Here is a 25,184-nt window from a genome sequence, read left to right as displayed (position 1 = left end):
TGTTAAGACCCTAGAGCCTGGAGTCATGGAAATACACCAGAATCTCAGCTTTCATTTTTAAAAAAGTTTCTAGCCATCATGATTGCAAAGATAAGCTTGAACACATGAACCCTAGCCATGCAAAAGCCAGAATGCAAATAAAGAATTCCAAATGTTTTTTTCTTCACTCTCATGATTTTTAAATCAATCCTATGATTTGAGAGGGGGAGAAGAGTACTTGTGATTTTTGAACATTTGGGATTGCCAAAACAGAAATACTGATCAATTCACAATACAGGGATAGGTAACATCCGCACCCAAAGTCAAGGCATTAGCGCACCCCGCAATACGCAACATTATCACAGAGCCACACATCGCCACCATGTGTCACTGCACTGCCCAAAGGAAATTAGAGAACATTCTCTGGCCTGTGTTAAACAGTCACCCTAGATCAGTGGCTCTCAAACTTTTGTACTGGTGACCCCCATTCACACAGCAAGCCTCTGCGTGCAACCCCCACCCCTTATAAATTAATAACACTTTTTTATATTTAACACGATTATAAATGCTGAAGGAGAAGCAGAGTTTGGGATGGAGGTTGGCAGCTCATGATTCCCCATGCAATAAGCTCACTACCCCGAGGGGTCACGACCCCCAGTTTGATGACCCCTGACCTAGATCATCACAGGGATCCCTTCTGGCCTTGGAATCTAGGACACCTCTGCTTGACCAGGGAACCCCACCACCATTCCACATCCCTCCCAACCATTCCAGTGGTTAAAGCAGGATGGGTCCTGCCCCCAGGAGGGTGGGAAGCCATGTCTGCCCTGGGGAGAGGGAGGCTGCAGGGTTCGGTCCTGCCCCCAAGGAGTGGGGAACTGAGGGGGAGGGGGGCAAGCGTGGTTGCAAAGCAAGGCTGCCTGCACTCACCCCCTCTGTGGTGGCTCCTGCCCCATGGGCCCGGCTGGACCTACGCGCGTTGTAAGCTGGCCCTGGGGCACAGTGTTGCTCAGGTTTGGCCCAGCCTCCCTGACCGGGGGTGCGGGAGGGGGCAGGACACAGCTGGGCCAAATTTGAGCGAGTGACGCTGCAACCCCCTGTGTGGAGGCCGATGGGGAGGCATGGGGCAGGGGCTTGGCTATTGGGGGTCAGAGCGGGACAGCCCCACGCAACCAGGCCTCTTGGGAGTGCTGGGCCCACACGCCACGTTATCCTACAGGCGCCACGCGGCGTGGGCGCCCCTAGTGTCCGCAGCAGCTCCCACCCGGCAAACCGCAGCCCCGTCCCTGACCCGCCTGCACTCACAGCAGCACGGACCGGAGGAAACTTGCCCCGGAACCCCCGCAGCGCACTCGCTGTTTCCCGGACGGACGGCGGACACCTAACGGGAGTGCACGCAGAGGACCCAAGATGGCGGCGCGCGTGTTGCGGGGCCTTTGCTGGGCGAGGCCGGCGCTGCTCCCCGCCCGGACCCCCCGAGGCATCCTCCACCGAGCCGCCGCCGGCGCCGCCCCCAGCTCCGAGTTCCGGAGCCAATACGCCCTGGACAGGCTCTATCCGGAGCAGAAGAGAAGCGACGCCGAGGAGGGGACCCAAGTGCGTGGGGAGGGGACAAGGCAGAACGCCAGGGCAGGGGCGTGGCTTGATTGCAATGGGTGGGACCTGATAGGAGTGGGAGGGGACAGAGGGGCGGGCAGACTGCAGTGGGTGGGGCCTGATGGTAATAGAAGATGATGGGCGTGGCTTGAGTGCAATGGGGGGGCATAGTGGCAGCAAATAATAGGTGATGTCAAGTTATATGCAACTTTTGTTGTCCCTTGTTTCATTCAAAACAACCCCCCCTTTAGTGGCTATGTCATGCCTGTGGGGTGGTTTCAGAATGCTCCCTGTGGTCCATTGCCCCATGACATTATCCTGTGCTAGAGAAACAGCCTTGCAGCACAGCTTCATAAGATGTCTCTTGGCAGCAGAAGTTACTTTGAGGGCCTGTTTCTGTCCTGGGTGCTGGCCTTTACAGGGAGCAGAACCTCAGCAACAAAAAACAAGAGACTCTAAGGATATGTTTTCACCAGCAGCAGCTCTTCCGGCGCTGTAAACAACCCACCTCCACAAGGGGAGTAACCTCCAACACTGCCACTTTACAGCGCTGAAACTTGTTTTTTCACACCCCTGAGCAGGAAAGTTGCAGTGCTGTAAAGTGGTAGTGTAGACAAGACCTAAGATAAGAAGAGTAACAGCATCCTTGATGATGATAGTTTGGTTGTGGTGTCTGTCATGGCAAAGATGTCAGTCTCCAGTGGGAAGTTGAAAAAAACACCAAGTGATGTAGCATAATTATGGAGAAAAAGGGAGAGCAGTGGAGAGGGATAAGGTGAGGTTGTACTAGTACAACATGTATGGAATGTCTGGATGGCATATCACAAATGCCTAAAATAGACAATAAAAACAGCTTGTGTGGAAAGAGCCTGTAGAGCAGGATTGTGTAAGACAATACATGAGCTAATCTGTTTATAAGGGAAAGAGGAAAATATCCAGCATGGACACCGCAGGGGAAAGGTGCAAAAATGAGAATTATAAACCAGGCCTCTGCAGCAACACACTCTCAGATACATACACTAGATAAAAGAATAGTTCTAGGTCCAGGATATACAACTGATTACAGGGATGTTTTCACAAGGCAATTTTGAATATGTCATTTTCTGAAAGAATAGTTATGCAGCAATAGCTTCTGTAATTATATTTTCTTCTAAATTGCTCTGGAGACTGACTTTATTGCAAAAATGCTTTCTGTAGCATCAAATGGCAGTTGCTTCATTGTGTGTGTGTGTGTGTGTGTATTTTATAGGATGGGACAAAACAAACCTCTGCTGATATTCCTATGGGTAAGTCTAGCCTATAAGAGAAATGCCTTTTCTTTGTCCAAATTGCTTTCAGTGGGGTTTTATTGTCAGTAAATCAATTAAAATAATCTAAAAGATTTCAGTTACCTGCGCAGAAACAACAAAAAGCAAAGTAGTAAGTCATTAGCAAAGTATTAATTTCTACAGCTTCCATTAGCATTGAAATGTTACCCATAAACATAAGGAAGTGATCATAGAATAAGTTTTGTGCACAAGATGTGTTGATGACTGGAAGAAGAGGGTGGAGGAACCTGACAAGAAACTGAATTAATCCTGAATTTGTTTTGTACACTATAAGAGCTGGAAGAGAGTCTAGATGATGATTATGATATTTGATGATAGAAAATGGGATAGGTGGAGGAAATGTAATGCAGAAGGGCAATTAAAATTTAGAATGACTTGGATAAGGTAGATCAGTATTTAATATAAAGCAATGAGACTGAAAATCTTGCCTATAATGGTTAAAGCCTTTCTGAACCCGAGCAAGAAAAGTATTTTGGTGGGGTGGGATAAGGTGGAATTCTTTAACTCTCGTTTTGGGGATTAACAGCAGTAAAGTACTGGTCCAAAACCCACTCCATTAGTAGTCTTTCCACTGATTTCAGTAGGGTTTGGATCAGGCCCTAACTGATTAGATAATCTGTAAGCACCTTGTAACAAAACAGTGGGTTTATACATAGAAATATCAAATACCTCAGAGGATCGTATTTGTTGTAGCTACCTTTCCACTTGAGGAGTGGTCTGTTAACTCTACCAGAGCTAGTCAATATGGATTCTGAGTTGGCCATCTCAACTTTCAACTTGCATTCTCTCCCCCATCCCCACATCATTTAAGTGGGTCTTACCCTTGGGGGTACACAGAGGTCTTCCAGGGGTACATCAACTCATCTAGATATTTGCCTAGTTTTACAACAAGCTCGATAAAAAGGGCTAGTGAAGTCAGTACAAACTAAAATTTCATACAGACAGTGATTTGTTCATACTGCTCTATATACTATACACTGAACTGTAAGTACAATATTTATATTCCAATTGATTTATTTTATAATTATATAGTAAAAATGAGAAAGTAAACAATTTTTCAGTAATCGTGTGCTGTGACGCTTGTATTTTTATGTCTGATTTTGTAAGCAAGTAGTTTAAATGAGGTGAAACTGGACACAAGACAAATCAGACTCTTGCAAGGGGACAGTAGTTCGGAAAGGTTGAGAGACACTGATTTAGATCATTTCTTTTCTCTGTTTCTTACTGTGTGATTAGTTGTAGATCTGGCTGTGGGATTAAGCACTCCTGCACTCTTGTCTTCTTAGATCGTCTGTCCATATCCTATTGCCGGAGCAGTGGACCCGGAGGCCAGAATGTTAATAAAGGTACAAAAAAATTTCTGTGGATTTAAAAATATATAGACTGTGCAACAACTTGAAAACTTGGATTTCCAATGCTTTTTAAAAATCCTAATCAAATTTAGGATTGACCTTCTGATTGTTGTTCGTTTTTCATTATAGTGAAGACATTCAAAGGGACATGTAGGCCTACCAAGCTTAGCCCAAAATTTAAGCGTTGTAAAAAGAAGTCATCGCAAACTTAAGACCAGTAGAAATGTTTAATAATTTTATTTTTATTCCAATAGAAACAATTTTGTTTAAACAAAAACAGGTCTCTGCAGTGTTTGCAACTTGAACTGTGCAGCACTGCAATGCATGAGAACCTGAAAGTGAAACTGACTAGTCTGTTTTCATGTTACAAGCTGAGAAACGTGCAAAAAGTAATCAGAGTTTTTAAAAACAGATTAAAAAAAAAAACACACTAACTTCCAGTTAACTAAGGAATTACTAGTAACATATGGTGGGAAACTTTTTTTAAAAGGCAAATATCAGGATAAAAAAATATTTTTAAAATAAGTATTAAGTGATTTAGTCTTTGTAATTGGAGAAAGTAGCAGTTAGATTCTATTTGATAATGCCCCGGTGATCAGATAGTATGATTAGGTCCATATAAACACCTAGGTAGAGGTTTTTCTTTAACTGTGGCACTGAGAAGAGCAGAAAAAGGATGTAAAAAGAAGAAACTGCTGTGATCCTGCTGCGCACTCAAATTAGAATAATCATGGCAATCTAATCACCAGCTGCTTTTGAATGTGAATTGCATGAGATGAATTAAACATTCCCTTCTTTCTTTCACCCACAGTGAATAGTAAGGCAGAAGTTAGATTCCATTTGGCATCAGCTGATTGGATTGCAGAAGATGTGAGGCAGAAAATAGCAGTGATGGTAACTATCAACCTTTTCCTTCCCCTTCCAACCATTTTATTTAACTTTACAGCCTTCTGTCACAGTTGAGGGCAACTGTATCTGCATTTCCCACTCATGGGCATGGGCTAGGGCACCCAGTCTAGGCTTGCAGCTCCTTAGTTATCATCTCCTTTGGGTGAAGACCCGCATCTTTCTCTCTCCGGACCTCAGTTTTTCTGGGCTGCACGGTTCCCTACCTACATTATGATTTCCCCAGCAAGTCAGACAGCAAAGCAGGCCTGCTTAAGCATTCTCCTCAGAGGCTATAAACAGCATCATTGCCCACAGTTATAAATTACCAAACAGTCCTTTCCAGGCCAGCACATTTATTCTTAAAGTGAAAGTATTGCAAAGAAAAACATTAAAAACCTCAATAAAAACTGTGGAAATAGAGTGACAAAACCTACACCCATGCTACTAAGCTTATCAGAGATCACCCCCAACTTCAACAAGGGCTCTGGCAGGTAATCAGACCTTCAAACCCCACAAGGGGGTTTTCAGTGGTTACAAGTACATACCAGTTAGCTCACACCTAGCACACACATGCATAGGTTAACCTTTCCTTTATACAGGTTGTGTCTTTGATCTTCAGAGACCATGAATAGGGAATGTGTCAGATTATGGTTCTCTCCTCGGGGCTCAGCTTCAAAAGGTTGGGTCCAGAGGTTGGAATTTGCATTCCTCCCTGCACCATTATTTCCTAGGTAACCCACTTAACTATGTCCCAAAAGTTCCTTCTTGTCTGGCACATTGTTTAAAATAGTCCTTTGAAGCTCATAACACTTCCCGGGGCTGATGTTGGCCACATCTGCCCCCTAAAGAAGTTACAATCCCACAATAATACATACATTTTGTATTTCTAATACAATGGATTTCAAAGCTATTTAAACTTAATTCAGTAGATTTCCGAAAGATTTTGTGGAAAATTGATACATCTGTCACAGCTTCTATGCCAGGAAATGCTACATTTGTAACAGTGTTCATAGTCAAATATTTGATCTCTTTTCCTCCCCAGCACAAGAATAAAATAAATAAATCTGGCGAGCTGATCATAAACTCTGAAGTGAGTCGCTACCAAATGAAGAACCTGGCAGACTGCTTGGAAAAAATCAGAAACATGATTAAGGAGGCCACTCAGAAATCCAGTGTGGTATCCAAGGAGAATTCCCAGCTCCTCATAGCCAGGTATAAAACAAAAATAGGGCTCCACTTCAACTAGATTTGGATTATCCAGACAAAATCCAGTTACACAATCCAATTGGAATTTGCAGGTGGTTTAAAGATAGCCCTGCCCAGGAGGCCTATCATGATGTTAGCAGGGACTGTAGCAGAGCTACAACAGGGAGCCAATGGATCAGGCAGGGCTGCTCTAGCTAGACCATTCTAAGTAACTTGCACTGTTCTATCACTTCTGGACCTGGAGTGTTTTAATGTAACTTTATACTGTGTTAGCCACTGTAATAATTTTTTTCATACCTGATCAGACCACTGGTCCATCAAATCTGGTATCCACATTCTACAATTGACTAGAGCAGTGGTTCTCAACCTATTTACCACTGCGGCAGGCTCCACATGCCGTTTTCTATGTGTTATATGGGCCACATCCACACAGTATATATACGATCTGTATAGCACCGAGGATGTCAATGGGCAGCAGTTGTGTGCTGATTGGGCCATAAGCAGCCCACAGGTTCAGAACCACTGCTCTAAAGGAAGGTGAAAGATCCCTGTGGCCAACTGTGTAATGTTTTGGGGTGAGAAGGGCTGGAATTCCTTCCTGGCCTTTGTGATAATCAACTTACACCCCGAGACATGAGATTTTTCTATTCCTATCCTAGCATGAATAATTCATTATAGTTCAGCTATTTACTTCATTACAACATCCAAAGGGCAGGGATTGTCTCCCTGCATGCATGGACAGCACCTAGTAACATGTGGTGTGTGTTATCATAAGATAAGTGTGGAATAATAGTTGTTTTTAAATGTTTCTAGGGATAGGCTGTTTAAGGCACTTTTTCTCTGTTCTTAGGGTGCAAAAAATGAATCGTGAACGACTGCGACAGAAAAAAATTAATTCGACTATAAAACAAAGCAGGAGGGTAGACTTTGATTGAAGACAACAACAAAATTGCCTGGATATCGTATTTTTAAACACATTGGCCTGGAAACTGAAGAGGATACTCAAATTATAAACTGTCTTTAAAAAAGCCTTTGCTTAAAACATGTAAAAATAAAATGTAATTTAACATCTGCTTTCTTGTATTTAGTAAAGTGGGTTTTCACTAACAATATTTGCAGTAGAATATTTATGTCTCAGAAATTGTCCATGTTTTAAAAGAAAGCCAAATGCTTAGGCTTTCTTCGGCCATAATTTTTTTTTTTTTTTTAATTCATCCTGCCCCTATTGTAGGCCCTTCTGTATTTGTGTGAGAGCAATCTCTGCTTCTATAGAAGCAAGTACCGTATATACTCGTTCATAAGCCAAATATTTTTGGTAAAAAAGGGACACATCGAAGAGCGGGGGTGGGCTTATAAACAGGTCTACACCAAAATTTGATGATTTTAAATTCTATGGAATCATTGAATTGAATATCTAATACATTGTTGTTTTGTTTACCTGGAGCATTCACAGGCCTGGACCCCCTCAGCTCCCTGTGGCCGCGGTTCGCTGTTCCCAGCCAATGGGAGCTGCAGGAAGTTTAACATTTTACCAAACTGCTGCAGTACAAAAAGAACGTGAACCCTCACTTTTGTGATCTGAAGTCAGAGGTGCTATTATACAGCTCACTCCGTTAACACTCACTGACCCACTTTTGCATGTTGATGAACTTTTCAAGCAAAGAAGGGTGACTTAAGTTTTGCCTCATTAAAGAAAAGCAAACATCATTACCAGCCGAGAGTGAATATCTGTGGGTTAGAAGAGCATAATGGGCATGTTTGTCTTCCTTGAATGAAAAATGACATAGAATAAAGTGTTATAAGCTTTTATAAAAGTATAAATAGTGCCAGCTCTTGTGATTTTATCACAAGTCTAGTGACATTTGGTGTTTTAAAAATCTTATCTCCTGCAAACTAGTGATTACATCGGAATTTCAGCTTTTGTTAAATACAAAAATTTTATAGCCCTGAGGGGGGGGGGGGGGGGGGGGGGAAGAAAGCTGGACAAGGTAACGCAAGGGTAAACACAGAAACCAATGAAAAGGCACCCAAGGGCCTTTTTAAGCGTATTGCTTTAAAGCCAAACTCATGATTTTTTTTGTAGCCCAACACATGATTTTTGTACAATTTGTGGTTGTCAGTACTGGAATTATGAGGGTATAAACTCTTCAAAGCAAGGGAACTACATTTGCTTATGACTATGGACCCCCCTAGCATATTGTGGGCTCTATCAGAGTCTAAACAAACAATGAATAAATAAATAAAAAAGCTGAGGCTTGCTGGGAGAGCATGTTAGTTTCAGCTGTAAAGGATGTCCACACTAAATTGATTCAATGGCCATTCAAGTGCCTTGTGGGTGTATAAGGAATATGTCTTGAGCTCTGTTAGAGGCATGACTTAGTTGCTGCTTTTATGGTTATTGGAAAACAGGACACATTTGAATAGCACCCAGTGAACCTGTCTGGGTAAAACAGAAAAGGAAAAATCGATAGGAGAGAATAAAGTTTTCACAAAACTCCTTCAGTGAACCAAAAAGCCACACGATGGCGCCCTGAGCTCAGAAATGGCAAGGAGCTAACGCTAGGAACTGCTGTCTCTCGGCTATAGCTTTAGACCAGGAGTTCTCAAACTGGGGGTTGTGATCCCACAGGTGGCGGCAAAGTTATTGGGGGAGGGGGCAGTTTGCAAACTGTCAACCTCCACCCAAAACCCCGCTTTGCCTCCAGCATTTATAATGGTGTTAAATATATTTAAAAGTGTTTTTAATTTATAAGGTTGGTCGCACTCAGAGGCTTGCTGTGTGAAAGGGGTCCCCAGTATAAAAGTTTGAGAACCACTGATCTAGACACATGTTCTGCTCCCAGTGAAGGGGTAGGGACCAGCTAAATAGACAGCTGATCTACTAGAATGTTGCAGTGAGGGGCATTGGTGGAATAGCACTGAGACTACCATGGTCACTAGCCAGGCCCAAACTGCTATTCTCCAGAGGCAGTTGGCCCATCCCCTTCAAAAGGGCATTCCCTGCTTCTAGTCCCTTTGAAGCGATTGTTGCCTTGAGGGCTCAGGGTCCTTTGTCCTGTGCCCAGCGCCAAAGCATCAGGGATGCAACAGATGGAAGCCGCACAATCTGGAGACAGCAGGATCATGCAGGGAAGGCAGCTGGGGCCTCCCAGAGAGACAGTTCCCCCTTGCGGTGCAACTCCCAGGCTTTCCTGTAGCAACCATGGTCCCCGTGAGACCTCAACAGCGTGCATGCTCCTGTCTAGGACACCCAAATCCCTGAACACCTTCAAGGCACAGCCAGCCTCTGTGCACCCCACTCCATGAATCTTCCCTGCCTCCATGAAGCATGGCAGGGTTCCTTTTCCCCTGACCCCCCTCAATGAAGGGAGGATCTGGTTCCTTCTTTCACCCCCACTGCAGAGAAAAATGAGAGCTGAGGTTAAACTAAAACTCACCTGCATGAAAAATATTTTAAGATGGAAGGTTGCTGCTGAATAAAGCTATTTTCCTAGCAAGAGCAAAAATTCACACCAGATGGGATTAGCAAAAAAACCCCAAAAACCTAGAGGGCTTTAATTATGTGTTTGTAATACATAAACACAGTGATTGGCATCAGACTATGTTGTGCTGGAAAAGGGCAATCAGTCAGCCAGGAACTGATTACACAGATCCACAGTCCCTTATTGGTTTACCTTTTATCTGTTGAGAAACTGGAGAGCACCAAAGAGGACAATGCTGTGCCATTTAAATTTGTAGCCAGTAATGGAGTTTAGACACCACCTAGAGAGGGAGATACGGCTTACTTTTAAGAAGGGGAAGAAAAAATTTTTCCACCCCAGATGGGACTCGAACCCACAATCCCTGGCTTAGGAGGCCAGTGCCTTATCCATTAGGCCACTGGGGCTCTATGAGAACAAACGTTTCACATTCTTCCTTAACTCTGTGGTGGCCGAATTTTATTTCTCCTTTATATTCTACTGCCGAGAAATTTTGTGTGTGTGTGTGTATATATATATATATATATATAAAATCGCCAACATTGCGGACTGTCCTCCCTCACACTGCTTAGTGACATTGCCCTAAATGCTTGTGATCCCCCCCGGTCCCTTGCAGGGACCCCCCATCTTGTCCGCCCCAACGCAGGCAGCGGGGAGCGGATGTGGGGTGAGGTGGAACGAGCCGCTGAGGGCCGATGTCACTATCACCTCAAACTCGTGCAAAAACTAGCGTGACGTCCCCTTGCAAACCCAGGGACAGGTCGGTAAAGAGCCGGCTGCTGGGCCCTGAGGGCACGGGGAGGGGCGGGCACGGGGCTGCCCTCCCCCCCGCCCAGCCACACACAAGTACAAGCAGAGCTACAGCTCTTTGCGTAACATACTAGTTACCACAGGGCTACCTCCGATACCGCTGTGAGCCCGTGGCCTCGAGGAAAAAGCTTCCTAGTGTAGACGCGCCAGTCTCAAGGGTTCGAATCCCGCGTTAGTTAGCAGTTAGCGCTCAGGTGAGCAGTTCCCCTACTTACCTTGTGTCCCTGCAAAGCTCCAGGACAAGCAGCAACAAGGCAGTTTTGTTGAACGCACCAGCCGGTTGTAGGCACCTGCAACAACGATGGCTTTCGACAAACTCCCGTTTCATTTTTTCCCCATCCTTTAAAGAAAATGTTGTCGCACCTCATCGGGGGCAATGCTAACATTTGTATACACCGGTTTCTTAGAGCGATCTTGGACTCATACGAAGTCAAGTGACTGTCACCACCCTGGACAATCGCTTTTACAGTTACACCAGGAAAATTAGTCCTTCAGTTCCGACAACAGCCCTGAGCAGCCTACGTTAGGATGTAGATCGATATTTTGATTAGAAAAAGCAACATGAACTGAAATAATATTTGAAAGAAAACGAAGGTTTGCCTAGAACAAGAAATAAAACTTAAAAACAGGGTTGGGGTTTAATTAATTATTATTATGGCCAATACATTTTTTAAAGGCTCAGATGAGAATTTTCCCACACCCAGTACAAATGCGGAAGAGATGCAAAAGGTATTGTGAGCTTCCCTCGCAGCACAGGAGTAACTCTAACTAGCATCGCATTATTCTTATAACGTGAAACTCCTCTGCTCTTACCTCCAATGCGCCTTAATAAAGGCGACAACTAACTGCTGGCTATGATAACATGTTGTCTTCACCACTGCTCTCCTATTACCTAATGTGACCGCGTGGCCTAATGGATAAGGCGTCTGACTTCGGATCAGAAGATTGAGGGTTCGAGTCCCTTCGTGGTCGATTTTCTTTTAACGGAGGTAATTTCCAACTAGCATAAAACGATCAAAGTGTTCAATGGGAAAATAAGGAGGAGTATGTTAAAGAGACTCTCTTGAGGAAAGGCCATGGAGATTGTTTTGAAGAGTGATTTGCCAGGAAGTAGTTGCACACACTTGGGCCCCTCAATGCCAGGTTGAGAAAGCAGCTTCTCCACAAGAGTAGGGAAAGCAGAGTTTAGCTCCCAGACCACACCACAGACATAACCATCCTGCCCTCCTCTATCCATTCAGAATTGATCCCTATACATGAGAAATGGGTCCTATTATTATAGCTCTAATTTAACCCTATGCATTTGGGACAAGTGCATGGTGTCAGCCTGGCATCTCTATAGAAAGGTGGGGAGGAAGATAAGGGGGAAAAACAAGAGGTGATAGGCATTGCCTTGCTACAAACGCATGTACAAGGAAGTAATGTGAAAACTACCCACAATTTGTAAAAAGCAACAGAGGGTCCTGTGGCACCTTTGAGACTAACAGAGTTCGTCTCAAAGGTGCCACAGGACCCTCTGTTGCTTTTTACAGATTCAGACTAACACGGCTACCCCTCTGATACTACCCACAATTTGTCCTTTGAAGATTTTGCCACCACATGTGGGCGTGATGAAAAATAAAGCTTCAGGACAGAGAATGCGTACACAGATGTGCTACACACCTAGGCACACAAGTGATCATGCCCAGCCGGGCTGTGTATAATCAAAAGGGCTTGTGTCCAAATGTCCACCCAGAGTTAAACACTCACAAAGAAATGAGCTTGTTACTCTCCAGGTGATTTACTTTCTATAGTGAAAGTGTCCAAATAAGAAAAGCGCTGATACTGTTCTTGTGAGCTAGGTGTGGGAAAGAGATATGCTGTCTAGCTCCTTGTAGGGTGACCAGATGTCCCGATTTTATAGGGACAGTCCCGATTTTTGGGTCTTTTTCTTATATAGGCTCCTATTACCCCCCCATCCCCGTCCCGATTTTTCACATTTGCTGTCTGGTCACCCTCCTGAGTCACTGGCACTCTGGTATGAAACGAGTTGCTTGGTACTAAAACGAATGGAGTGAAGACTCTTGCAGATGCATTTGGAAAAAGCAGAAGATAAAAAGCTGCTTGCAGTAGAAGGAGACTAATAGGGTTTAGTGTCAACAAGAGGCAGAAAAGGGACTTGAAGGAACAAAAATCTTCATGCAACTATACTTCAGAGCAATACAAGGAATCAAGTGACAAATAAGGTGAACTCCTTTTTGCCCGGTTCTAGTTGGCTTAATACAGGCAATAGCTTCCTAACCTAAGGATGAGGGGTTCAAGTCTCATCTCTAGGGTGAAGTGTTGCTTTCATAATTGTAAAAAAAAAAAAAAAAAAAAAAGTGTTTTAAACCTCTATATGTTATCATTTTAGTTAGAGCACATTTTAATTGAAATATATTTAAGGCATCTTTTAACCTATTTATTGTTTCCAGGATCAATAAATAAAACACTTTGAAAAACTAAGAATACTTTTTATTTACTACAGACCAAGATGTAGTAGATGTAGTCAGTGAGTGATCTCATCTGTCCTACAGGGATAAGCTATCCTCTATTTATTTTATATGTCCCATTTTATTGGCATTTCTTTCATATTAAGTAATAGAGTCTTTCCACAGAATTAAATCACTAGCCACCTCATTCAGGGAGATTGGAGATCCAGCCATGAGGACTTTACTTGTAACTCTCTTGAGGCACTGCACGTGATTTTTGAAGGTTACATCCCTTCTCACTTTTAAAGCAAACATTTTTTCATGTAAAGGCTGAGCACGACGGATAGACACACACAAAACTTAACATTATTGGGGGAAGGGTCAATGGTCACACACTTTATAGCTTCTGTAGGCAGAGATCATTGCACACACAGAGTCCCTGATGTATCCCTCCATTCCCCCCACAAACCCTGTGTGCCACCCTCCCATCGCCTTCTATTTCAGGGACTTCCTGTAAGCCCCATAATTCCCTCCTTGCAGGGATTGTGTGTGTACTCCCCTCCCCCATATCAGGGTCCTTCAGTCTTCTACCACCACCAGGGGTTGTTTGTGACCCTGCTCCCCATAGCTGTGTGTCCCCTATTACTCCCCCCTCCTAGGGTCCCCCTGAGAGGGGCTCTGTGTGCACCTCCTTCTCATCACCTCACCAGAATCCTCCATCTCCTCCCTCCATCCACTCCCATGTCCCCCATTCTCCCCCCATGCCAGGACTCTGTCTGCCCCCCCAACCCCCATTCCCACCTGGATTAGCACAGCCTTACCAGAGCCCCCCCTCACAGCATCAAACAGCACAGCAGCCACTCCAACTTTGTGGGTCCTCCGCTGCTCCACGCTCCAGCTGGGCCTCTGACAGCCCTACCCCTTCCAGGATACCCACCCACCAGACCACAAGTATAAAGAAACCAACTCTTCCCTTTCCTCCAGGCTACCTGACCACCAATAGTCTCGCTAGGCCCAGCCACCATGAGCACCCACCCTACACCTGCTCACCCAGCCTGCCTCTTAGCAACAGAGCTGTGCTCGCCTCTCCTCTTTAATACCTCCCTGGTGTTGCAGAGCAGGTTGATTGCATCTCCAGTACCCCATTAACTCTTTCCTGCCTCAGGTGGGGTTTGCATGCCACATTGCACCACCTTTCCTCCATGCTAGGTGGTTCTGTGTACCCCCTCTCCCCATACCAAGGTCCACCATTTTCCCTTCCCCTTTGTTAGGGGCTGCCTGTGTGCCCCCATTCCCAACTCCCCATGACCCCCTCTTCTCCCTCCCCTCCTCCCATTCTTCTTCTTTCTGTCTGGGAGATAAGTCATTCATGGTGTCAACATGGTCAATTCTATTGCGAAGAAGGGCAGAGATAAAATGGAGGCGGTGTAAAGCTGGAAGACATTAACACACTGCTTCTCAGCCGGTGGTTCTTGAGCTGCAAGTGGCTTTGTGCAACACATGATATTAAAACACTGTGATTTAATTATTAACCAATCAGGGATGTTTTTACTATGGTATTAACCAATTGCAGTTGATAAAATACTTCAGCTTTGCTCCCCTCCCAGGGGCCATGGGGCTCGGGTTTTGGCCCTCCTGCCCGGGGCAGCGGAGCTAGGGCAGGCTCAGGTTTCAGTCCCCCCTATTGGGGTCATGTAATATTTTTTTGTAGTCAGGAGGGGTTTGTGGTGCAATGAAGTTTGAGAACTCTTGTGATAGATGGTCCCTTACACACACAACACCCCACACCCAACCATAGTCAGGTTATTCCCAGTCCCAAAGAACCAGTCACTCACCCCAGATCTCTCACCTAAGAGAACACTTGTAGCCAATCCTATCATTGTGACATTGCACCCAGTATTCTTCACCGAGATATTATTATGATATGATTATGACATAATCATAATGTATTTTATGCAAGATACGCATGTAAGGTGTCTTTGGAAAAGTTATGATTTACTGAATATGATTAACCTATTTGTATGCATGTGTCATTTTTGTATCTGAAGTTGGGAATATTGACTGTATCTGTATTTCATGTAGTTATTCCTGGGCAATGCCCACTAGGCAAAAGGCTCTAAATCAGTCTAAATCAGTGGTTTTCAAACTTTTTTTCTGGAAACCCAGTTGAAGAAAATTGTTGATGCCCGTGACGCAATGATGCTGGGGATGAGGAGATTGGAGGGGCTCAGGGCTGGGGCAGAGATATGGAGTGTGGGGGTGAGGGCTGCAGGGTGGGGCCAGGAATGAGGGGTTCAGGGTGTGGGAGGGAGCTCTGGGCTAAGGCAGGGCGTTGGGGTGCGGGAGGGAGTCAGGGCTCTGGGCTGGGGGTGCAGGCTCTGGGCTAGGGAGAGGGATGAGGGGTTTTGGGTGAAGGGGCTCCAGGTTTGGGGACGGCTCAGGGCTGGGAATTGGGGTGTGGGCTTACCTCGGGCGGCTCCTAGTCAGCAGTGCAGCCGGGGTGCTAAGGCAGGCTTCCTGCCTCTCATGGCACCGCAGAACGCACGGCAGCCCGGAAGCAGCCAGCAGCAGGTCCGGCTCCTAGTTGAAGGCGTGCAAGAGGCTCTGCAACACTTTTGCCTGCAGGCACCGCCCCCACCCCAGCTCCCATTGGCCGGTTCTGGCCAATGGGAGTACATAGTCGGTACTCTGGGCAAGCGCAGTGCATGGAGTCCTGTGGCACTCCTGCCTAGGAGCCGGCTGCTTCCAGGGCACAGCATAGTTTCAGAACAGGTAGGGACCAGCCTGCCTTAGCCAGGCAGCACCACCAACAGGACTTTTAACAGCCCAATCAGTGGTGCTGACCAGAGCCACCCTGACTCAGGGCTGCCCAGAGGATTCATGGGGCCTGGGGCAAAGCAATTTCGGGGGCCCTTTCCCTAAAAAAAAGTTGCAATACTACGGAATATTATATTCTTGTTGGGGCCCCTGCGGGCCCAGGGCCTGGGGCAAATTGCCCCATTTCCCCCCCCCCCCCCGGGTGGCACTGCCACGACCCAGTGCCTTACATTCTGCGACTCAGTACTGGGTTGCGACCCGGAGTTTGAAAACCACTCGTCTAAATGACAGACTGGGAAGGGCCCATTCAAGTTGGATGGCTCATCAGGGGAACATTTAGCTCACAATGGACTGTGGAAAACACCCATCTACATCTAATGGGCTTTCCTGTAAACGTTCTAATTAAAGTATGGATAATGGCCTGTGCTATGACTAAGTGAAGCAGCCATGGGCATGTGACTTGCCCGTGTGACTCTACAGGAACATGTGACCAGGTCACCTGGTGCTGGACTCCAGCTTAGAATACCATTTTTTTCCCCACTGGCTAGCGTGGGAACCAAGCTTGGAGACAAAGGGTTCCCACCCTATGCAAAAACTATTTAAGGCTGGAGAGTGACATCATTGTGGTTCTTCACTGATTCCCCACCCAAAGAGACTCTTGGCAACACCTGAGGAACAAGGCCTGAATTGGGGGGAAGTGTTGGACCCAGGCTAGAGGGATTTTTAGCCTGTGAATGAAACATCTGGGGTTTCTAAGCTGCAAGCCAGCGCAGCTTGCGCCTTAAGAATCTGCAGACTGCTTGCATCATCGTCATTTAGGGTGAGAATTTGCCATTCATCTCTGACCTATGTAGTAAATTAAGCTTAGTTTGCGTGTTTTGTTTATTTGCTAGGTAATCTGCTTTGATCTGATTGCTATTCCTTATTATCACTTAACATTTATCTTGTGTAGTTAATAAACTTATTTTGGCTTTATCTAAAACTGGTGTGTGGGAGTCATAGCTTGGGGCAGAAAGCTGTGGCATTTCTCTCTCCACATTGAGGGAGGGGGTGAATTTCAGGAGCTTACGCTGTACAGTTCTCTGTGCCGTGCAAGATGGTATAATTTTGGGTTTCCACTCCAGAGGAGGGTGCGTGCCTTAGGAGCAGGGTAGTGCCTTAGCTTCCTATGCAGGGGCTGGTTAAAGAACCCGTGTGTGTATGTAACTACAGCTGGGTGTGTCCCTACCTGTGTGTGTGCTGGAGTCTGGGAGGGGGCTTGGCAGCAGTACTGTGTGAGTGGAAACTCAGGCTGGTAGGTCAGGATGTGGGGGGCTCAGTGATACCCCAGTTCCAGGCAGGAACCCAGGGGGAATCTGTCACAAAGTGCACCCTAGATCTCTCACCCAAGAGAACACTTGTAGCCAATCCAATCATAAACTAACTAAAGATGTATTAACTAGGAAAAAGAAATGAGTTATTTACAAGGTTAAAGCAGGTAAACATACACATGCACACACAAATTAGCTAGTCTTGGGTCAAAAAGGTGACAGAAAACTGCTGTAATATGCAAGCTCTATAGATCCTTTAGCCAGGGGTGTCCACGGGGGAAGGGGCAAGCAGGGGCAGGCCTTGTCCCACCCAATAATCTGCAGAGGCCCAGAGCTCCTTCATTCCTGGGGCCACGGCAGGGGCACAGAACATACCTCTCCAAAAGTTGTCACATTTCAATTCCTGTGTTTGCCCAAGCTAAACAGCCAGGGATCCCTTGCTTATGCTTTGTTTGAAGTCCTGCCCTCTCCGGGAAGTCCAAGCAGCATATGGATACAGTTCCTTCTTTCCAGGGATTTTTATTCAAACTGATGGGAGGAGACCTTGTGCACATCTCCTGGTCATAGGTGTTAATTGCTTCTCCACCAGCACAAAGTCTGTCTTTTGATGTTTCACAATGGAACATTTGGTTTCAACGGGCCTTCTTGTGTGTAGGACCTAACACCTTCTGAAAAAAAGCCAGTAACTGAAACAGGGAAGAAGCATTAAATAGTTCCAGAGGTTTACAATGCACACACTTAATATAACCTTATAACATGGGGAACTGATGTTAAGTAAGATTAACATGTGCAGCACCCTACAAGAACTTCAAACACTAAACATATTCTTATAACACTAATATCTATTTTACCAATGCTAACACACAGGTTAGCCAGACTGGTTTCCAGCTATGCACGTGCCAGTGTTCAGTGAGGGTTAGGGGCCTTGGCATGAGCTGACATCTGGTCCACCAATGTCACAAAAACAATGAGAGAAGTAACAAAGCAAGCTTTTAAATGAAAGCTCCTTCCATGTGAGATTTTTTTTTAATCTGTTGAGTTATGCTTTCACCCATACAGCTGTGACCATTTTAAAGTCAGCATGGGTGGGGAGGAGGAAAATCCCAGCAGTACCATAAACTCTCCTACGTAGAAGAGACTCAGAAGCATGAAGAATGGGAGGAAGCACCTCGACAAATTGTATCTACAATCTGTTTGGCTAACACAAGTCCAGCCAGCAAAATCCAGTTGCAATCCAGTACCCAGCCTCCCCTCTGTAATTGTGCCAGCAGGTCGACTTTGGTTAGGAGGGAAATTTCTATCCAGTTGTGACTGAAGTTAAATGGAGAAGAAATAAACAAGAGATGGGCACCTCTGCTTTACGTTGAAAACTATTAAAACAAAACAGGAAGTTCCTCAACATCATCAGTTCTAATGATCTCTATAGAGCCAACTGTGACAGGTTCCCCTGGGGTGCCACCTGGAACTGGGGGACCACTGAGCCCCCCCTGACCCACCAACCTGGGCTCCCTATACACTATACTGCTGTGACTAGCCTGCCAAGTCCTCTCCGAGGCTCCAGCACACATACAAGTAGGGACACACCCAGCTGCAGTTACATACACATAGGTTCCTTAACCAGCCCCTGCCTGGGATGGCACAGCTAAGGCACCTCCCAGTTCCTAAGGCATGCACCCCCCTCTGGAGTGTAAACCCCAAATTATACCATCTTGCACTGCACAGAGATCTGTACAGCGTATGCTTATGCAATTTGCCACCTCCCTCAACGTGGAGAAGGCTATGCAACAGCTTTCTGGCCCAAGTTATGACACCCACACACTGGTTTTAGACAAAGCAAAAATAAGTTTATTAACTATAAAAGATTGCTATCCCTTATAATCACTTAAAAGCTAACAGATCAAAGCAGATTACCTAGCAAAGAAACAAAATATGCAAACTAAGCTTACTATACTAAAGAGATTGGACACGAGTAGCAAATTCTCATCCTAAATGATGATGCAAGTAGTCTCCAACGCAGCAAGTGCGTGCCTGGGGCGGCAAGCCGCGGGGGGGCGGTGTGCCGGTCGCCGTGAGGGCGGTAGTCAGGTCGCCTTCGGCGGCATGCCTGTGGGAGGTCCGCTGGTCCGGCAGCTTCGGCGGCAATTTGGCGGCAGGTATGCCGAAGGTGCAGGACCGGCAGATCAGAAACGCCGCTGAATCCGCGTGATCAGCGAACCGCCTGCGGGTGTGCTGCCAAAGGCTGCCTGACTGCCGTGCTTGGGGTGGCAAAAAACATAGAGCCTCCCCTGGGTGGGGAGTCAGTGAAGAACCATGATTATGTGACTCCCCTGCCTTAAATAGCTTTTGCATAGGGTGGGAACCCTTTGTCTCCAAGCTTGGGTCCCACACCAGCCTGTGGAAAAGCACTGACATTCCAAGATGGAGTCCAGCACCAGGTGACCTGGTCACATGTTCCTGTAGAGTCACATGGGCAAGTCACATGCCCATGGCTGCTTCATTCAGTCATAGCAGAGGCTATTACCCATACTTTAGTTAGAATGTTTACAGGAAAGCCCATTAGATGTAGATGGGTGTCTTCCACGGTCCATTCATAGCCAAGTGTTCCCCTGATGGGCCATCCAACTTGCATGGGCCCTTGCCAGCAAGTCATTTAGACTGAGAGCTTTTTGCTTAGTGGATGTTGCCCAGGAATAACTACATGAAATACAGATACACAGTCAATATTCCTAACTTCAGATACAAAAATGATCCAAGCATACAAATAAGATCAACATATTCAGTAAATCATAACTTTTTCAATGATATCTCACATACCTTATCTTGCATGAAATACATCATGATTATGCCATACTCATAGGGCGACCATACAGCAAATATGAAAAATCGGGACGGGGGTGGTGGGTAACAGGAGCCTATATAAGAAAAAGACCCAAAAATCGGGACTGTCCCTATAAAATTCTACAGTCCCTACATACTCATATCATAATATTACTATGAAGAATATGGGATATAGTGTCACACCAACTGAAATGTGGGATGCTTTGGGAAAGGTGTTGCGTGGGAGCAGTCCTTTCACACCCCACAAAGAGAGGTCTCTTCTATGGACATAAGTCCATGACAGTCTCAGCTCAGAACTTGCACACAGACTTTTGGGGCCTCAGTAGATCCAGTCCTTCCAAACCTACCCTAAAGATTGGGGCTGTAGGGTGAAAAACAAGATCCATTTCAATTTAGGCTTAAACAGTTTATTTTAGCCTTTATTTTGTATGGCTTAAGACCATGCTGTTGTCACCTATGAATATGTGCAAAAGCAGGTCAGGCAAGAAAGATCATTGAACAAGTTAAGTCTCTTGGGGACAGGGCAACTCTTCAAATCTCTGGTCTTCTCTACTCTCCTATTGTCCATCACCTATATTTTAATCCCTTGTCCCATAATTTTGCACAACTCAGTTTACCTAGTTACCTCATCTGTGCACCTATGTACTCTAAACCCCCCAATTAAAACATTCTCATGCATAAATCATGACAACTTAATACATTTTTGCTTATCCCAAGAACATGAGAATGGCCATACTGGATCAGACCAATGGTCTATTTAGTCCAGTATCCTGTCTTCCGTCAGTGGCCAGTGCCAGATGCTTCAGAGGGAAGAACAGAACAGGGCAGTTATTGAGTGATCCCCCTGCCATCCAGTCCTAGTTTCTGGCCTCCTGCTAAAAATTACTTTTTCCTGTCTACTTCTGTCATCTATTCTTCATTGTCAGCCCCACTGGCTTCATCTAGTTTTTATTTTACAGGTCTGTTTTTGTGGCCTTTCGTTTTTACGTCTTAAAGTGTCTTGTTGGGGGTTATGGGGAGGGGACCTGAAGTTAACAATTCCCTCACAACACTCTGCTTCACCCCGCTATTTACATAGTCCAAGGATTTTTACAGACAAGACACACAAGCCAGTTTCCAGTTTACATAGTCCTTTCTTGACCCACTATCCCTCATCCAGCACCAGGTCTGAAAGCCCAACACTTAGTCCATAAGATAATATCACTCAGAGGGCAGCAATTGTGCTGTGGGAGCATCAAGACTCACATGATCTTTAGTGCTTTATTCTATTAAGTGGGACATAGAAATCTGTGTGTCCATTAGGAAATCAGAGTCTGGGACTGATAAATGGAAATATCCCTAAAATCAGAGGCCACAGGTGGTTTGTTTTTTTAAACAGCATTGAAACACACCTCAGTGTTGATACATACTTTGCCTTCCCTGACCCAACAGGTACATTTATTTTTTACTTGCTGTTTTCACGGATATCTGGGGCTGACAGAGATTGGCCAGGTCCTTATTTGATCTCCAAATGGTTTTTTGAAGTGGGATCATGTTGGTGTAGTGAGGCTACAGTGAAAGTTCAGCTCTCTATTGAGGACTCATAAAAGTGCACAACAGAGTGTGTTTCATATTTTTCTATGATCATTAATACTCCTTAGGGATGAAGGCATTACACATTGAGGCACTGTGACAAAGAAATTAAACAGGACAGCTGGCTACCCCACATGGGACTTTCCCAAGGTAGAGATTTTGGGCTAGAGTGGGTCTACCCAAATGCACTGCCAGCCCTTTATCTTTAATGATGAACACATGCATAGAACTAGAAGTCATGTAGTTTTCATTGGCAACAGTCCCAAACTTCTCAGGTTTCCCCTATTTGCAGTCCCCTGCCTCAGTGGGGGTCCTCTCTCCACCCCACCATCTTCCTTCATTATAACTAAAGCTGATGTCTCCTTTTTTGCCATCATGTGTGCTAACTAATGCTTGTCCATCCTTCTTTAACAACTTCAGAGGGGAAAAGGAAGAAATCAGCAAGTCCTGATCTGTGGGTTACAGAGGAAGATAGTGTGTTATTTGTTCTCTTGGGCTCTGTATTTCAAGCTAGGACCCTGTATAAAACTTCACTTGGATTAGCCTTCAGTTTATGACAATTAACTTGGCACGGCTTTCTAGTGGCGCCTCTGAGATGGGTATTAAAGCTCCTTGGGCGGACAATTTTGCATGGGCAAAGACTGGTTCTGCAAAGGAAGGACATATCTCTGAGAGGAAAAAAAGCCACTCGACCACGAAGGGACTCGAACCCTCAATCTTCTGATCCGAAGTCAGACGCCTTATCCATTAGGCCACGCGGTCACCTCAGCTACAGTCTTGACACATAATAGGAAAGAGCATCCCTGTTACCTGGCTCCTGCTCGGAAGAGGTTTTACTCATCACTGCAGATGCTGATACAGAGCGATAGGGCTGCTCCCGGCACACGCAGCTTGACCAGTTACCCACCCACATGCTCACCCAGCGCCCGGCTTTGCCAAGGAGACCAAGGAAGACATTTTTGCCCTGGTGCAGCGTGGCAAGAGGGGAAAATACCCTCTCCACCGTGTGCCTGGTCTGCACGGGCATTCCGGGGGAAGGGGCGCCTGACCTGCGAACAGCTGGGGGGCCGGGGGGATGGAGGGATCAGCTGCCCTTTGTGGTCCCTTCCAGTCCGACGACCTGCTTTGCTCCCCCACGTGCCAAGAGCATCCTCTGCCGCCACCATCGCTTCTGGAGAGAGCCACAGACCAGCTGCGGGAGCCTAGCCCAGAGCCGCTGTCCCCGGCCCGCTCCACCCAGGCGGCTCGCTCCCTGCTGCTCTTCGGGGATTTTTCCTTCCCTTCCCAGTCTGTCTCTCCTCCGCCTGGAACAGCAGGCACGTACACGGGTGCATCCCACCTCCGCGTGGCCACAGATCCTGCATCACCTTGTGTCCCTCCCTTCCCCGCACATCCCTGGGGGTCCTGGATGGATACCCAAGGCCGGCAGGAGTCCCAGGGCTCAGACCCAGCTGGCCCGTGTCCACACTCTGCCTCCAGAGCCAAGGAGGAGGGCAGGAACCGGGGTCCCTCAGTGGAGAGAGGAGCAGATACAAATTTTTCCAGCAGCCCTGACCTGGTGTATAGTGGGGGTGCTGAGAGCCATTGAACCAAACTTGACTCCTGTATATCAGAGGTTCTCAAACTGTGGTCCATGGACCACCAGGGGTCCATGAGCTCCATTCTGGTGGTCCACAGACAGTTCCCTCTAAGGCAGCTGCACATGAGAGGATGAAGAGCCACCCACCTAATTAGTGGAGTCCTGCAGGTGTGGCTCTACTAATTAGGTGCCTGGACCCTGGAGAAGACGCACACGTACAGTGAGGTGGTGGCCTGGGGGGAATAGGGAGTAGGTGGGAGGGGGAAGTGGGGTGAAAAGAGGGGGTGGGGGGAATTTGGGATGTGCAGGGCTGCGGTGGCCAGAGAAAGAGTTGACTTTCCCCAGCTTCAGGGCTGCGGCTGCCGGGGAGAGACCCCCCATCCTTCCCAGCCCCGGCTCGGGGAGAGCCATGGTGGGGGAGAGAGGGCACATCCATCGCATTAGAAAGGTAAGACTACTGATATTAAGATATGAGTTGTGTGCTTTTACTTGTAGAACAAAAAACCTTTATTTTTTTTTAATATAGTGCTTTTATCCAAAGTGCTTTACAATAGTTAGCTAACAGTACAAACAACATTTGGAAAGATCATTAAGTGGTCCGCTGAGACCCTCAGCAATTTTCAAGTGGTCTGTGAAAAAAAAAAAAGAGTTTGAGAACCTCTGCTGTATATGATGAAAACAACTTCAAGCCAGAGGGTGCAGCACCACCCCTAGTTCCAGCACCTGTGCACCAGGCAACCAGAAGCTGCGAAAGCCAATCCACCCTTTTAGCCCCATGACTTAGGGTTTGTTCACTGCACAGCTGTTGGGGTGGGTGTTGGGGCTTCTATTCAACACATGCACCCCAGGAGGTTTGATTCTGCTGGGTGAGGTTGCACCATCCTAGCCCCCCGAATTCACACCTTGGTTGTTACTACACTGACTCCCAGAGGTGGGGGATGGAATCTTGCCCATGATGTTCCGGTTTATGGTGCTCCTGGGACTCACCCTCCTTTCCAGCAGCACTCAATTTAACCTTGGCCATGCATGGGCTGTTTGGCTAGTTTCATCTTTCTAAGGCACCCAGGCCATGGGGGAGAGCAGAAAAGGCTGGTCCCAGCTCCCCCTGCTTTAGATCAGCCTCTACAGGGGAAGACGCTCCTGGCTGGGCACCTCCTCATCCCGATCCCAGCCCATGGAGGGCTGGCCAGGCAGCACGGAGAGGGATCAAGCCGTGGAACCCCCGGTGACCTGTACCCCTCCTCTGCTGCAGCTGGGAGGAGTGAGGAAGTTCAGCCTCCAAGATCCAGCTGGGTCAGAGACTTGGGCATTCTGGTGGTGGGGCCCCCCATTGGGGAGCTTTGCCAGAAGCAGGATTTGGCGCCATGGATTAGAAATACCGAGGATTTGGAGCGGGGCGCGGAATGCTACAGAGACTGCCCTAGAGCCTGGCTCCACTGTGGCACTTAAACCCCACACACAGTATATTTACATATATACGCACACATCCAATTGAACCTCAAACATACAGGCATATGTGCCAGCTCTGTTTGCTAGATAATAAACTAGTGAAGGAGAAGCCGTGTTCAGCATGGAAGGATCTTCCACATCAAACAACAAACCACAGAATGCAGAGACAGTCAGGGGGACCATGGCAGGCAAGGGAGAGCTTTGCAAAGTCTCACTAACTACCAGTCTAGCCTCTCTCTCCACAACACCTAACAGCTCCTCTTCCCACAGCTTTTTACTTTTCGACGGGGTGTGTTTTATAAGAAGGATCTGGGGTCATGACCTTGGGGTTCCTAAGCTTTGCATAGCCTGCAAAGCACAGAAGTTGGGGATGAAGAGAATCTGAGGTCAGGAAGGTGGTGCTTTAGAGCTGCACCATGTAAAGCAGGGCTGGGCAATTGTGAAGGCGCCAAGCGTATGGAACCTAAAGAGTGCAGGGAGTGGACCAGCAGTAAAGAATGGACATCAGGACACAGCTGGCACTTTAATCAG

At 46.5% G+C, this 25,184-nt stretch overlaps 1 protein-coding gene and 3 non-coding genes across 4 annotated transcripts; 2 read left to right on the top strand and 2 right to left on the bottom strand.

The window, feature by feature from the left end:
- Positions 1-1,351: 1,351 nt before the first annotated feature.
- MRPL58 (mitochondrial ribosomal protein L58) lies at positions 1,352-7,422 on the top strand. Its single transcript, XM_034790487.1, has 6 exons — positions 1,352-1,575; positions 2,825-2,861; positions 4,190-4,249; positions 5,067-5,149; positions 6,186-6,355; positions 7,200-7,422. Exons 1-6 carry the CDS (start codon positions 1,390-1,392, stop codon positions 7,282-7,284), a joined length of 621 nt encoding a protein of 206 aa, XP_034646378.1. The 5' UTR covers positions 1,352-1,389; the 3' UTR covers positions 7,285-7,422.
- A 2,740-nt stretch (positions 7,423-10,162) lies between these two features.
- Positions 10,163-10,235, bottom strand: TRNAR-CCU. The gene has a single exon. It is a non-coding gene; the product is annotated as a tRNA-Arg (tRNA).
- A 1,302-nt stretch (positions 10,236-11,537) lies between these two features.
- Positions 11,538-11,610, top strand: TRNAR-UCG. The gene has a single exon. It is a non-coding gene; the product is annotated as a tRNA-Arg (tRNA).
- Positions 11,611-22,314: 10,704 nt separating this feature from the next.
- On the bottom strand, positions 22,315-22,387 carry TRNAR-UCG. Its single transcript has one exon. It is a non-coding gene; the product is annotated as a tRNA-Arg (tRNA).
- Positions 22,388-25,184: the final 2,797 nt, after the last annotated feature.

The sequence above is a fragment of the Trachemys scripta genome, chromosome 14 (genome assembly GCF_013100865.1).
Source record: "Trachemys scripta elegans isolate TJP31775 chromosome 14, CAS_Tse_1.0, whole genome shotgun sequence".
NCBI lineage: Eukaryota > Metazoa > Chordata > Testudines > Emydidae > Trachemys > Trachemys scripta.
The sequence above is the reverse complement of the archived record's forward strand: the minus strand, read 5'-3'. Positions and strand labels throughout refer to the sequence as shown.

Coding starts and splice junctions, on each gene's coding strand:
- MRPL58 (XM_034790487.1), top strand. CDS start 1,390: ATGGCGGCGCGCGTGTTGCGGGGCCTTTGCTGGGCGAGGCCGGCGCTG. Junction 1,576..2,824: donor ACGCCGAGGAGGGGACCCAA/GTGCGTGGGGAG, acceptor TGTATTTTATAG/GATGGGACAAAACAAACCTC. Junction 4,250..5,066: donor AGGCCAGAATGTTAATAAAG/GTACAAAAAAAT, acceptor TTTCACCCACAG/TGAATAGTAAGGCAGAAGTT.